We start from the raw sequence: 14,649 nt of genomic DNA on the forward strand, positions 1-14,649 counted from the left end.
AAAAAATTAATTTAAATATTCAAGTAAAAAAGAAACTTATAGCTACTTTAAGGAAATTAAACACACTTTGAAAATAATTTAAAATTTTACAAAAACCCTGTAAAAGCGTATGAAGCGCTTTTATTGGACTTCGTACTTCAGTAGCTTATAAACGCTTTGAGATGTATGTATGGCGTTCGTAAATTGATCACCGGAGAAGGATTTGCTCTAAGATATATTTGGAATAAGTGATCGGGAAAAAGTTTTCGGATTTTGTTTTGTTTGCTTTTAGTGCACTGCTATGTTCGCGTAATTACTTGCTCGGGGAGTATCCAATCTGCATACATGCAAAATACCAACAACCTGGTTATGACATCCGGAGACTGCCGTTTTGTCCTTGTTGTGGACTCATCAGTCTGGAATAGTCAATAACCGAGCTGGAGGCATATCGCTCACCCTTTAAAAAACGTCATATATCAAAAATCAGTTATATGGAGTTATGCCCTTTTTACTTCCTTTTACAAAAAAGGAAGTATTGTATTCGCGAAAAAAATTTCACTCAAAATTCGGCCTTAATTTCCATTTTGCTCACAGCCGAATTAATGTTGAGTTTTTTTTTCAATCCGACCACACGCGGATAAGTGCCTAAGAACGTATAAACACCCGAAATATTTATTTCGACATTCCACGAGTTAATTACAACGACTTTTCACGTGACGTCCGTACGTACGTATGTTTGTATGTGCGGATGTGCGTATATGCGGATGTGCGTATACACACAAACTCAAGAACGGTATGTCCTAGAACGTTGAAATTTGGTACGTAGACTCCTAGTGGGGTCTAGTTGTGCGCCTCCCCTTTTGGTTGCATCCGGGTGTTTCTAAAGGGGTTTTTTGCCTCTTTTTTTTGGGGGGGGGGGAATCATTGTTAATTTCGATGTATACTCAAGTGGTGTTATAATTTGGCGGACACTGGGCGATATATTGCCAGTCTTTTGGTCGCCAAGTTGACGACAAATTTGGCAATTTTTTTAAAAAATCTGGTTTTAATTTGGCCACTGGTGATGATGTTTAGAGAGTAAACTATTGAATCACATTAAAATTGCCAATAATGGGAAAATGACATTAAAATTGGAGTAAAAGGAAGTCATGTGATGCACACATTAGCTCGTTTATTCTTATTTTTAAATCAAGAACGCACTATTGGCATTTATGTCGGTATTGTAAGGAGAACAGGTATTAACAATAGTGACATATTTTGAAATATTTCAAACAGTATCTTTCAAATTTAGTGCAAGAACGTCATAAATAAAACGCAACTTCTTAAAATTTACGCTTTTTGCACTTCTTCATGAAACAGAAAAGAAACACTAGATTTTCTTAAAAAAGACCTTATGCGTAAGAAGAAGCTCAATCATTGGCTTGAAATATAGTTTTACTTCATGATATCCTACTTTGAAACTTTAAAATCGCTCCCCTGAAAAATCACGTTTTTTGAGATACGACATTGTTGAAAAGAATGAGCGATATGTAACTTAGTTGAAGCCGAGAGCACTAACACACTGGTAGTTAACAAAAGCCTGGCCCACCAATGAGAATTATTAGTGCTACGAGTGATTCATTGAAATCCAAAGAGATGTTTTTTCTTGTCACTTTTTCTAAACTCTAAAGTCAAATCCTTATCGGATGAATAATTTATGGACACACTAGCATTATGCATTACTCACGAATAGTTTTGTTTTATCAACACAGCACAAAACTACTTCTACAACTTGAGCTTCATTACTAGTTACAGTGGCGTAGCTAGACCCGACTTTCGGGGGGGGTTACTTCTTTTATATATATATATATATATATATATATATATATATGTATGTATGTATGTATGTATGTATGTATGTATGTATGTATATATATATATATATATGCATGTATGTATATATATATATATATATGTATGTATATATATATATATATATATATATATATATATATATATATATATATATATATATATATATATATATATATAATCGCTTGGAATTTTTTCCTTTTCTTCTTTTTTTTCTTTCTTTTTCTTCTCTCTTCTTTTTCTCTTTTTTTTTTGAGACTAACTTTTCGGGGGGGGGTTTTGTCCCCAAAACCCCCCCCTTAGCTACGCCCCTGACTAGTTAAATACAAATGTACACAGTTATGGTTAGGCATGAATTAGAAACAATAAATGCATTCAGTACTAACCATTTTGTATGTCAGAATTTCGACTTACCCTCTTTTCACTATCTACGACATGGACACCCCTTTTATGGAGTTCCGTTTATAGGCGTGACCTACACTTCTGACAGTGAAATAGAACACAAAAGAGAAACAGTTCATAGTTCATTAGAAGAAAAACAAAAGGCACAAGATATCCGCATGCACGAACTAAATTGGAAGCCACGAATTCTCTAAAACGGCACAAACCACAATTATTTCCCGGATTGCATTGGATCATGCTTGGTTTTTTAAAATACAGTGTAAGAACATACGATACAAAATGTGATATAAAAACTAAAAAAATAAAGAAAAAAATGATACACTGCGTAATGTGAAATTTTAAGAAAATGCGATACACAACGTAATATGAAAAATGAAAAACCTTTGTGTATACTTTAAAACATTTAGATTCAAATTAAAACTGCATTTTAGGTGTCCGCCCAGTTTTGCACACACGAAATTTCCTTCCCCTGTTTTTCAGTTTCAATCATACCTTTTGATAGACTTAAGGAAGGAGGAAATTTTAAATGCCGGCGAAACTGGGGGTAAACCGTATTTTAACATAGAGAAAAAAAGCATCTTTTGGTAAGTTGTTTTAATAAGTGGAACACAAGTTCGTTTCTAAGAATGGGGTTGTTTCTTTCAGTCAAAAGTAGTACTTTTTGTCACTAAAATTGACAGAATAAGCAAAAAAAAAAAAAAAAAAAAAAAGATGAACCCAGAAAATAATTTTATTTTCCCAACAGTTATTTTTTAATTTATTTTTAAAAATGTTCGAATTTTCAAACAAGGCGTGGCCTTTATGACGTCACAAATGATGCATTTTGGCGCATCTTTCTACCGCGTTTCCACGTTATGATAATCAAGAAGCGAATTAAAATTGCGCTCTAAGCTTGCTATCAACCATATTGTTGCTAATATGCGTGAGTAAAGATGCGAATTAAATATTTTGGGCTGTGAATGGCAACACAGAATGGCATTTCATCATTTGTGATGTCATCGGACAGAAGCATAAACATTAAAAGCGCGCCGATTTAAGTATTTTTTTTTTTTAATATTAAACTTAAACAAATTATTTATAAAATGGTCTGATCCTATGTCTTTAAGCATGCTCTTTCAGAAAAAATACTTTTAAAATTTTGGAAACGACCCCATTGATGATATATTTCTTAAAAAAAAAAAAAAAAAAACTTGTTCATTGTTTCATATTGCTACTTTTTCATCAAGCATATAACCATTTGTATTTGTTAAATATTCCAATTAAAACACTTTTTTCTCTTTTGTAAATAAGCTTTTTTGTTCTAATACTGCATAAAACTTAAAAGAACTCGAAACGCCATTCAACAAAATAATTCTAAATAATTGTTTTCCGTAAAACTACAATTAAACTATGCACATTTTGAATAGTAAGTATCAAATGAATCAAGAAACCAAAAATTTCTTTTTTAATTGTTAAATTTGTGAAAAATATCAAGGTTTTTTTTTTTTTTTTTTTTTTTTTTTTTTTTTTTTTTTTTTACTGGAAGAAAATTATATTTAATTTTAACAAAGGAAAACGTTTCTCCTACGCGTTAGAGGGATGGGATATGGAGTGAAATTGAAAATAATAATATGAAAATTTAAAACAATTAAGATTACATAACAAAAACCATAACTTTTATAATTTTTGAACGCTGGAGAGAGAGGGGGTTGAGGCTTGTAGTAAATTAACTTGATACAGGAATTAAAAAATAAAATTATAAACAAAACCTGTTTTCGTTTTGAAATTATTTTTTGAAGAGAAAATTACAAAATAAAATGTCTCTTTGTGTTTGTAATCTATTCATCACTTTCAAAAACGAAACGAATATATTTGTTATTAATTAACTCAAAAGAAAAAGAATACTCATTCTCAGCTCTTTAAGAAGTGTTCCAGTTGCATCGCATAATAAATGTTCTGAATGAATGGCATATATAAATTTAATACGTTTAAAGTTCAATCAAAGAAAAACACAATCTCAGGACCGTGTTTATAAATTCCACACAAATTTTCATGTGAAGTTAATAGCATTTAGGGGGTGAAAAATGTTGTAAACTGAAAAAGAAAGAGGGCCATTTAACGGAAAACGGTACTTTCGTCCCGCACGTGACGCCTCATATATTTCATCAAAAATAATAATTTAAAAGGGTGATGAACAAAAATTTTGTTTAACAAATTACAAACGCATGTGTGATTCCTTAAGCAAAATATTTCGCCATTATCTTTTAAAATTATCACATTTTAATGAAATATATGAACAGTCACATGCGGGACAAAGGGACTGCTTTTTCATGGAATGACCCAATAAATTATTTTTTGCAACGGTTTAAACTATTATTTCTCAACAAATGAGATATGTTTCTTTTATATTGGAACCTTTGCTTTCAAAATCTACAATTTTGTCATAGCTATATCAATAGAGCAAAAATATAATCTCATTCATACAGCGAATTACAATTGGTTGACTTTGGATGTCCCGCACGTGACTCATGCAAATATATTGAATTTTTTAAATCAAAATTATTTAACAAAAATATAACTGTATCAAGAGTATCTTTGTATCAAAGGTAAAGATTAAAAAATGTACCTATGCCTGTTTAATTAAAATGTTGAAAGATGTGAAAAAATGTTGGTGAAATTTAAACTGCTGATTTTCGCGCACGTGGCGGTGGAATGGCCCTAAAGTGTGATTGTAGCTGAGCCGAGTAGGGTTATCATCTCAATACCAGTGCTAACTCAAATTAGAGCCGCTATATAGATAGGCCGACACATCAGCTGAAGTTTAGCCATTTTGTATCGGATTTTTCATTGTTGCACTGCTAGGGTTACCACATCAAAATTTCGGATTTCGCCAAATTTGCCGAAAATAACGTTTTATTTAATAAACAATTCAGGTGCCGCTAATAATTGCTCACAGTGAACAATCACCAAACGCGATAACTTGCCAGAAAAGACAACCACTCGAACACGCGCTCCGATTCAAAATGGCTGAACTTAAGCTAATCCGTCGACTCGTGTATATATAGGGGCCTTAACTCAAATCAGCGCCAAAACATTTACTTCTTCTACTCAAGGCTCTAAAAAGAAATATACACACACTGCTGAGTTAGTGGAACATGGCCGAATAAGAAGTTCAAGATGGAGCACAATTTGATTCACTACGCAATGTAATTTTTTGCTGCGTTGCGTAGAACTAACAGGTTATATGAGATAATTAAAACTTACGTGATGTCTGTTTATGTGTACCGCAGATGCGATAAAACTTCTTGACATAATATTTTCATATAAATATTTACCCATTAGATAGGATATAATTCAGGAGCTTTAATTAAGAATATTAAATGTAACAGTAAAACGAATCTGAAAATCTCAGGTTTATTTACTTAGGATATAATTCAAAGACATAGTTAATATTCAGGATATGATTCAAGAGCTTAGTGGAAGAGCGTTTTACGTGAGAAATAAATGAATCTGAGAAAATATCAGATTCAACTACGTGGGATATAATTCAAAGACCTAATTTAACTTCAGGATATAATTCAATAGATTAGTGAACGAATGTTTTATCTGATAAATAAATGGATCTGAGACACTATCAGATTCAACTAGTTAGGACATAGTTCAAATACGTACAGGTAATTGGTTTTCAGGATATCACTCAACAGCTTGGTGGAAGATTGTTTTATCTGATAAACAAATGGATCTCAAAAAATATTAGATTCAGTACTTAGGGTACAATTCAAGAACATAATTAATCTTCAGGGTGTAATTAAAGGGCTTAGTAGAAGAACGTTTTATGTGAGAAATAAATGGATCTGAGAAAAGAACAGATTCAGCTACTTGGGGTTCAAGATATAATAAATTAACGGAAAATATAACTTATCATCCAGAGATAATTAATAGATTGATATTCTTGTTGTAATTCAGGAGTTTAGTTGAAGAAACATTTTTGAGACTAACAAATAAATGTGAGAAATCTCAGATTCATTTACTTGGGAAGCTATTCAACGATGTAACTAATTAACCTTTGGGATATAACTCGAGAGCTTAGTGGAAGAACATTTTGTGGCACAAATAAATGAATATTTGAAAGTCCCTTCTTCATTTGCCGAGGATATAACTCAAAAAAGTAATTTATTAATTGATATTCAGGATGTGAAACAGCAAAATAATCCACTAAGTTCGTCAATAATCATTTTTAATAGTTCACCATATCAATAAATTTTATTTAAGTGAACACCATTATATTAATTTCTCTTACTTTAAGTGAACCCCTGAACGTACTTAAATCTGCACATTAATATCATTTCCCGTAAAAAAGATTGAAGATAAAAATCCTTTATATAAAATATTCTTAATTACTTACAAATCGCACAAAATTTCATTACATCATACGCTCCTGAGGACGGGGGAACATTTTGACGGTAAAAACATAATATTCATGCATTTAGGAGAGCACTTGACACCTGTGGATACGCACCTTATATGGCCTCCGTAGGTCTGGCTTGGTGTGTCGCATGACGATAAGGGCCAGGAACGTCATTCCGTAGAACAGCCATGCGGTGAAACTAAAGAAGTCGATGAGGCTTCCGATGTCCCCGGGGACGATCATGCAGATGGCTAAAATGGCCTACACGGAAAGGAACAGTGATAAGTCGTTTGTAAAATCCCTTCTGAGCGAACTTTTTCTTAAATCCAAACCTGTTATTTCAACTCAGAGGCCATCCATAAATGATGTAACTTTTTTTCAACATTTTTGATCCCCCCTCGCTTTGTTGCATGTCACGCTATTTTTTTATTAACATATTCTTATAAAAAGTACACGATGTTACACTTTTTGTTACACCCCTCCCCCCTTGTCACAAACTGCCACAATTTCGCTAATTCTCCTCCCCCCCCCCTCAAAGCGTTTCATCATTTGTAGACAACCCTTTGTTCCGTACGGGAGGCCAAATAACATAGACTCAATGTTTGTACGTAGCTCCGTTATAGCTACATGTCTATAAATTTAAGAACTCTAATACTGTAACATGTCTACATCAACGCTTAGAACTATTTACAGTGACAAATATTTACGATAAATTGTTCAAAAACTACACACAAAGGCACAATTTCACTTTAACAGTCATAATAACACTGAGTAAAGTCAATCAGATCGACATTCACAGATGCGTCAATTCCTCATCTGATCTCTTGAACGTCACTTTTCCGCCTAAGCACCAAGCAGCCTAGATAATGGGGTCGTTTCCAAAATTTTAAAAGTATTTTTTTCTGAAAGAGCATGTTTAAAAACATAGGATCTGACCATTTTTTAAATAATTTTTTTAAGTTTCATATTTTAAAAAAATTTTTTAAATCGGCGCGCTTTCAATGTTTATGCTTCTGTCCGATGGCATCACAAATGATGAAATGCCATTCTATGTTGCCACTCACAGTGCAAAATATTTAATTTGCTTCTTGATTATCATAACGTGGAATCGTGGTAGAAAAAAATGCATCATTTGTGACGTCATAAAGACCACGCCTTATTTGAAAAATTAGACAGTTAAAAAAGTTAATTAAAAAATAACTGTTTTAAAAATGAAAGTATTTTTTGGGTTCATGTTATAATTTTTTTTTTTTTTTTTTTTGCTTATTCTATCGATTTTAGTGACTAAAAGTAGTACTTTTGACTGAAGGAAACAACCCCATTCCACAGAATGATGTGGAATTCGGACTAGGCCGATTCTAGAGATTAAAAGGTTTTGTCGTCAAATCAAAAGCTCATCAAACACTTTTTTCGCAAAACTTCTTGTATGCTAAATTTTTATTTTCTCTATTGGTGAAAGAGAAAGAATGCCTCTAAGTATGCCCGTATTTCGCGTAACGCTAACAGTTAGACCAATTTTCATGGATTTCGACATTAAGTTAATACACAGCATGGGATTTGCACAAAGCATTTTATCAAAAAGTACTTCGAGTATCGAATAATAGTTGTTTTTAGTACAAGACTCAGCAAAAGCGGAAGCTATTTTTAATTGCCCTTTCCCACGTCTTTTGAAAGATAAAGTTTCTCATGCTCAAGTCCTATTTTTTTTTTCTTTTTAAACAAACGTCTCTTGCATGAGATCTCACAAGATTGAACATAAAAGTTATTAATGCTCCCTAAAATGAAAGATCTCTTTACATATAAGAGCATCTTTTTTTTTTTTTTTGTCTGCATCATAAATTTGTAAATCGTTAAATTGTGATTAAATTCAACGCTGGAAAATTTGCTTCGTCTTGGTTTTGGGTTTAATTGCTGTTTTATTGCCGTTTGAATGTTCTAATTTGAATTTGAATTATTTTAACGTTGTACTACCATGATTTATTTACGAGTAATTATTATTTTTCTTTTTAATTAAGAACGCGTTTATTTGAGGCCATTTTTGGTCTTGCTTTCTTTTGCATTTTTGACAAGAAAAAAAAAAGTTGTCGTGTAATTCTAGGCAAAATAAACAAATGCTGGTACATTTAGGCGATTGCATTGTAATTCTTTTGAATCTCAAAACATTCCCACGTTAATAACAAACAAATAAAAACCACTTCTTTGTACCATCATAAGGGCAAGCGAAAATGTACCTAATTATTTTTACCCACTGAAAACGCCGAGGAAATTAAAATTAAATGAATTCTGTAAAACACTTTTTTCTGCTAAGTCAGTGTCAATGAAAGAAAACAAGCATTTTGAAAAGGTTTTTTTCCTTTTTTCATTTTTAAAAAATATCTCAATTCAACCTCTGAAAATCTGGCATATCCCATCTTCTTTTTTTAATTTTTGAAGGAAAACAAAAAATTAGCTCATTAAAAAAAGCGCCCTGAAGGAATGAGAAACTAAATTTTATTATTATTTCAATATAGAAGCAAAATTTATGCGGAAATATTTATTTAAGAAATTAAAAGTTGCGAAATTTCATTTAAAAGTAATCATCTAACATTTGAAAAATAAGTTTTGAAATGAACTTAAGGACATAGACACGTGCAAAAAAGGAATCCTAAGTACTATTTGGAAAGACATCTCACCAGGAAACATCACGATCAAGGAAATTCAAAAAAATTCCAAATTGGTGGCATTCGAAAGAGCATTGGAAAACATGTTTATGGCACTGAAACTACGTGCCCTCGTGACCACGTTATCGAAATATGATGTCTTAAAAATTGCCGAAATTTTTAGTAAATTCGCCAAATTTAGCGAGTTTTGTTCAGAAATGGAAGGTACAGCGCGAATTCAACATCTGCATCTGACAAGACATTTCACTTCCATATTTGGTCACCACCAAAGCGCGTGAGAAATATCGCATTAATTCTTTACTCGGGGTGACTACCATGGCGCGGGGTTTCGTGGCACAGATTGCGGCATTAAAATTTTTAGGGGCTTGTGTTCCGGGATATTAACGTGCAACTGTATAGGGGAAAACGCCACAGCCCGAAATATTTGTTTTATTTTATTGTAAAAACAATGGAATTTTTTGTTATTCTTAAGACTGTCTGTTAAAAAACTGATGTTTAAAACTTTTATGCTTCTGCGGGTGAAATATTTCCACTGAAAGAGTTTATTCGATGATGAAACTGTTTTGAAAAAAATATGATAACCGTAGAGAAACGGTAAGCAAACTTTAAAGTCTTTTTTTTTTTTTTGAAAAGTCGTAAATCTAAGTCTTCGACAGTATCTAAATACGAAGAAAACGACATTTTTAAAGATTTCAAACCATGTTCTCAAATTAAAAAAAACGATTTCTGTCAGTTATTTCCAGTGTGTTTTTCGTTATGTGTATCGTTTTCAAGTTATGTGTAAACCCTCTAACAAGTCAAATAAAAAAAAAACTGTATTGATTTTTATTTTGCTCGTATTTGAATTCCCTTTTAACGTGAAACATAATTGGTAAAAGTGACTTCAGTATTTTTAAAAATGACTAAATAACATGCAATATGATGTGCATTTACGTTATAGCGACTTTCAGTTGCAGTGACAGACTTTTTCGAACTACAGGGGTTGTTGTAATGAACGTCGACTATAAAATTTTTGATAAGAATCTGTTATAAAGTAATTTCCGACATCGTTAGTTTTGCTGTGCAAATTTTTGACATTTACTATCCGTTGTTCTCTTTTTTTTAGTTATTATTTTTTTCGATTTTAAATTAAACATTTTCGCTAGCAGTGGTCAGACAATAAAACTTCATGAATGATAATAACTTTTGAAAAAATAAATAAGAGCTGGGATACTACAATCCATGATCATGTTCTTTCAACATCAAAAACTATCCATTTTATTTTCAATATATAAGCTTTAATAAGCATGTTTTTTTTACTTATTCATATTAATTCTCGTACATAATTATTAATTACTTACAACACAATTCATTACAAGAGTACAAACTTAAATTAATTAAGTAAAATACACTTGAAATGCACTTAAATTCTGAAATGCATTATTATCACGATTACAAAGTTAAATCCTACGTTCAATTTCGTTATAAAGTTGTAGCTCCTCTGGATAAAGCTCACTAGTTTCCATTTCACAGGCTTCATAGTTACTTTTTGATTTTACCCACACAAGTAAAGGGTTAATTCGAAACATCGTTTACGCGCTTTGCAGATGACCAGAAATGGAAATGAGAGTCTTGCTAGGCGCAGGCGATGAAATCACGTGGTATTTTCCATTTCTTGCCAAGTCTTTAAATTTGGCGAATTTTCGTAAGATTTCGACAGACTTTGACCCCCCATATCTCAAAAACAAAAGGACGAGGGCACGCAATATTTGGGTCAAATTTTTTTCTAAAGATACTCTTTCGAATGCGACCATTTTTAACCTTTTTCATGATTACTGAACTCGTGATGTTTCCTGGTCAGAATTGCATGGTACCTCAAAATTGCAAATAGTGTTACATTGTGGGGTTGATTTGAACAAGATTAACAGGAGCTAATGGTAGCCCAGCTCCTGCACTTCATTTCAATTTTATGGGAAATTTTTACATGTTGGACGGAATTCTGGCTATTTAAGCATGGAAACAGCTTCTGATGACTTTAGGGCTGCAGCTCTTATTTTGGATGAAATTAAGTCCATGTAGATATTCCTTGCATAGAAAATCAAATTTTAAAATATTCAATTGCTAAAGGTTACATTTACGCGGGTATCAAATTTTCTCATAAAATAGTAGCAGTGATAATCTTTACTAATAATACAGCTGAAAGTCTCTCTGTCTGTCAGGATCTCTGTGACGCGCATAGCGCCTAGACTGTTCTGCGGATTTTCATGAAATTTGGCACAAAGTTAGTTTGTAGCATGGGGTGTGCACCTCGAAGCGATTTTTAGAAAATTCGATATGGTTCTTTTTCTATTTCAATTTTAAGAACAAAATGATCATAAGATGGATTGTAAATTGCGAAATTATCATAACGTGGAACCGTAGCATGGGCGCAAGCCAATCGGCGAGAAAATTCACCATACATTATTTGTAAATATACAGGCGAACCAAACGACCTTTTAATTTTCTATTACGGGAAAAGCCGCGCGGGTACCACTAGTAATAATAATCATCGAATAAAAAAAGTTATTTTTCCAGTAAATGGCAACAGAGCCGTAAGAAAAGAATTTTATCTCCATTTCTCAAAGTACGAACACACAGTTTTAATTCAGATTTACTTTATTCTAAACAGAGAAAACTCCCCAATGTATCTTTTCAAAAGACTTTTACTTTTTTTAATCGTTATCTCAATGTACGGAAATGACATTTGAGATCGTATCGCTTTGAGACATTAGATTGTCTATCGGAGTTTCGTTTTCAGTGACAGCATGGTTTCGTTCCGATCCGAACAGATGTCAAATCCTCCACTTACGTTAAATATGAGGGCTGGCGATGGGGTATGCCGCCGAACGTGCAGGTACGATAAGATATCAACAAGGTGCCCTTCACGAGCTGCAACATAGCATAGCCTGTAAAGAGAAATCGAATTGCGTTTAAAATCAAGCCGGAAAGAAAAAAAAAATAGAGTAGAATTCCCATTGATAAGGGGGTCGTAGTGAAATTTTTTATCTGTAGAATAATTCCTCTGAAACAGCAATGGGCCAACAGGCTGAGCTGTGGAGTTGGAGGAAAAATTACAGACTCCAGCTCCGACTCCGGAAATTTTAGAGCCTTCGCCCCAACTCCGCAGCCCTGCCAACAGTCTGATTGCGCAACGATTTTTAGATTAGCTGCGTATGTCTCTGTACGACCAATTTATTTTTAATACTGTGGGTTTTTTGTACTTTTATTATTTTGTTATATTTTTATTTTAGGGACATTGAGAAGCTAAGCATTTTCTTATGTTACACCATTAGCATATTACATCGCCTAAATAAATACGAAATGGCGACAACAGTCAGGTGAGGATACAGATGAGTGTCGATAAAAAATACCAAATCGGTGAGGAATAAAGCGTTTATAGTTAGGGCAAACCTAACCTGGCAGGATTGTGAAGGCTAAAAAGATCCTAATCACAGCATTATTATGCTGTCAGGTTACGTTTGCTCCAACTATAGTATGGAACAAACTTTTTTAGTTACTATCAGAAGCAGTATTTAAACATTTTTTTAAACAACTAGTTAATGGATCAAAAGATTACGGAAAACATTTACACTTTACGACAAAGTATTTAAATACAATGTATAATGATATATTTGCCTGATATTCGCTCATATGTAATTATCAAATTGTGATCACATACAATAATGATGGAAGGATAATATTGTCGACACTTTAGGGGGATTGGGGTCATGATCCCCATGACCCTCCCTCTGTATCTGCTCCTGACTACTGTAACAATAAAAACTAGCAAGAATTGTAATGTTTGCGTTTGAAGGTAAACATAACCAAAGGTTGTACAGGAAGATTAAAATTTTAATCTCTACTCACATTTCAAAGCTGGCGCGGGCTATTAAATGTATTAATGCATGATTTATTATGACATAAAATTAAGGCAGTTTCCGTACACATAATCAATTGTGCGAAAATCTAATGATCTGTTAAAATAAATTGAAAAAAGGTTCGTTGCAAAAAACTTATCTTATTTTGACAATGGAGCTTCAAAAATTTTTACATACCTTCCACCAGTGAAACAGGAACCATTTCCAGCTCCGAAAGAGCTTAAAGCTACTGATATAGGCATCACAAAGGCCAAGACTCCCAGAACTCGACCAGCCCACGTCTGAAAAGGCAAATAATAAGGTGAGCATTGTCGTTTAAAGAAATGATTGGCATAAGTAAAATTAGGCGAAATTTCAAAATGGGGTTGTTTCCTTCAGTCAAAAGTAGTACTTTTAGTCACTGAAATTGATAGAATGAGTAAAAAAATAACATGGACCCAGAAAATTCTTTCATTTTCCCAACAGCTATTTTTTAATTAATTTTTTAAAATGTCCGATTTTTCAAACAAGGCGTGGTCTTGATAACGTCACAAATGATGCTCTTGGGCGCATCTTTGTACCGCGTTTCCACGTTATGATAATCAAGAAGCGAATTAAAAATGCGCTCTACGCTTGCTATCAACCATATCGTTGCCAATACACGTGAGTAAAGATGCGAATTAAATATTTTGCTCTGTGAATGGCAACACAGAATGGTATTTCATCATTTGTGATGTCATCGGCAAGAAATGTAAACGATGAAAGCGCACCGATTAAAGAATTTTTTTTAAAAATATTAAACTTAAACAAATTATTTAAAAAATGGTCAGATCCTATGTTTTTAAGCATGCTCTTTTAGAAAACTAGTATGTTGTGGCCATCACGAAACTTTCTTCTATATTTTTCCTTTTTCTGATCCCTCCCCATGCTTGACGAGGAAGCAATATTCCTAACAAAAACAAAATTACACATACAAAAACTTGACGACCATCCCAATTCGGAACTCCAGCGCTCGAATACGCTACCTTGCGGTGATTTATAAAACTGCGAATGCAACTAAAACATTGCCACGTTGCGCTCCACGTGTATCTGTTGACGTAAACGCGGTCAGTTTGTTCTGAGTAACGCATTCAACATGTCTAAGAACGCCTTCAACAACAGAAATTAATTCGTCCCTTAGTAGTATTCTCGAGCTTCTCAAAATAATGTTAGTTTTCCTTATTTCTTTCAAAAAAGTATTAAATGGTGGAAGCGTAAACAAGAAAACTCTGGATTAACAAAATTGGATAACGTTATACCAGGTAAATTTTTTTATGTTTTGTATGAATTTGTAAGAATAGGAGTTTTTTTTAATCTTAAATTAATTTAACTAATCATATTTTACAGCAGCATTTAGTTGGAATGGACAGTATGCAAAATATTTTCTTGAATTTATTATCGTAGAACAAAATGAAAAATGTTTAACCGAGAAAGAATTTACTTTATTCCTTTTATT

At 32.9% G+C, this 14,649-nt stretch overlaps 1 protein-coding gene across 1 annotated transcript in view; it reads right to left on the reverse strand.

The window, feature by feature from the left end:
• Window positions 1–14,649, reverse strand: part of LOC129221654 (b(0,+)-type amino acid transporter 1-like) — a 151,733-nt gene that overhangs the window by 7,141 nt on the left and 129,943 nt on the right. Inside the window, exons 10-12 of the mRNA XM_054856182.1 lie at window positions 13,353–13,456; window positions 12,107–12,203; window positions 6,731–6,880 (exon numbers count right to left, since the gene is read on the reverse strand). Coding sequence (XP_054712157.1) covers window positions 6,731–6,880; window positions 12,107–12,203; window positions 13,353–13,456 — 351 coding nt within the window. The remainder of the gene's footprint in view (window positions 1–6,730; window positions 6,881–12,106; window positions 12,204–13,352; window positions 13,457–14,649) is intronic.

This window comes from Uloborus diversus, chromosome 4 (genome assembly GCF_026930045.1).
Source record: "Uloborus diversus isolate 005 chromosome 4, Udiv.v.3.1, whole genome shotgun sequence".
NCBI lineage: Eukaryota > Metazoa > Arthropoda > Arachnida > Araneae > Uloboridae > Uloborus > Uloborus diversus.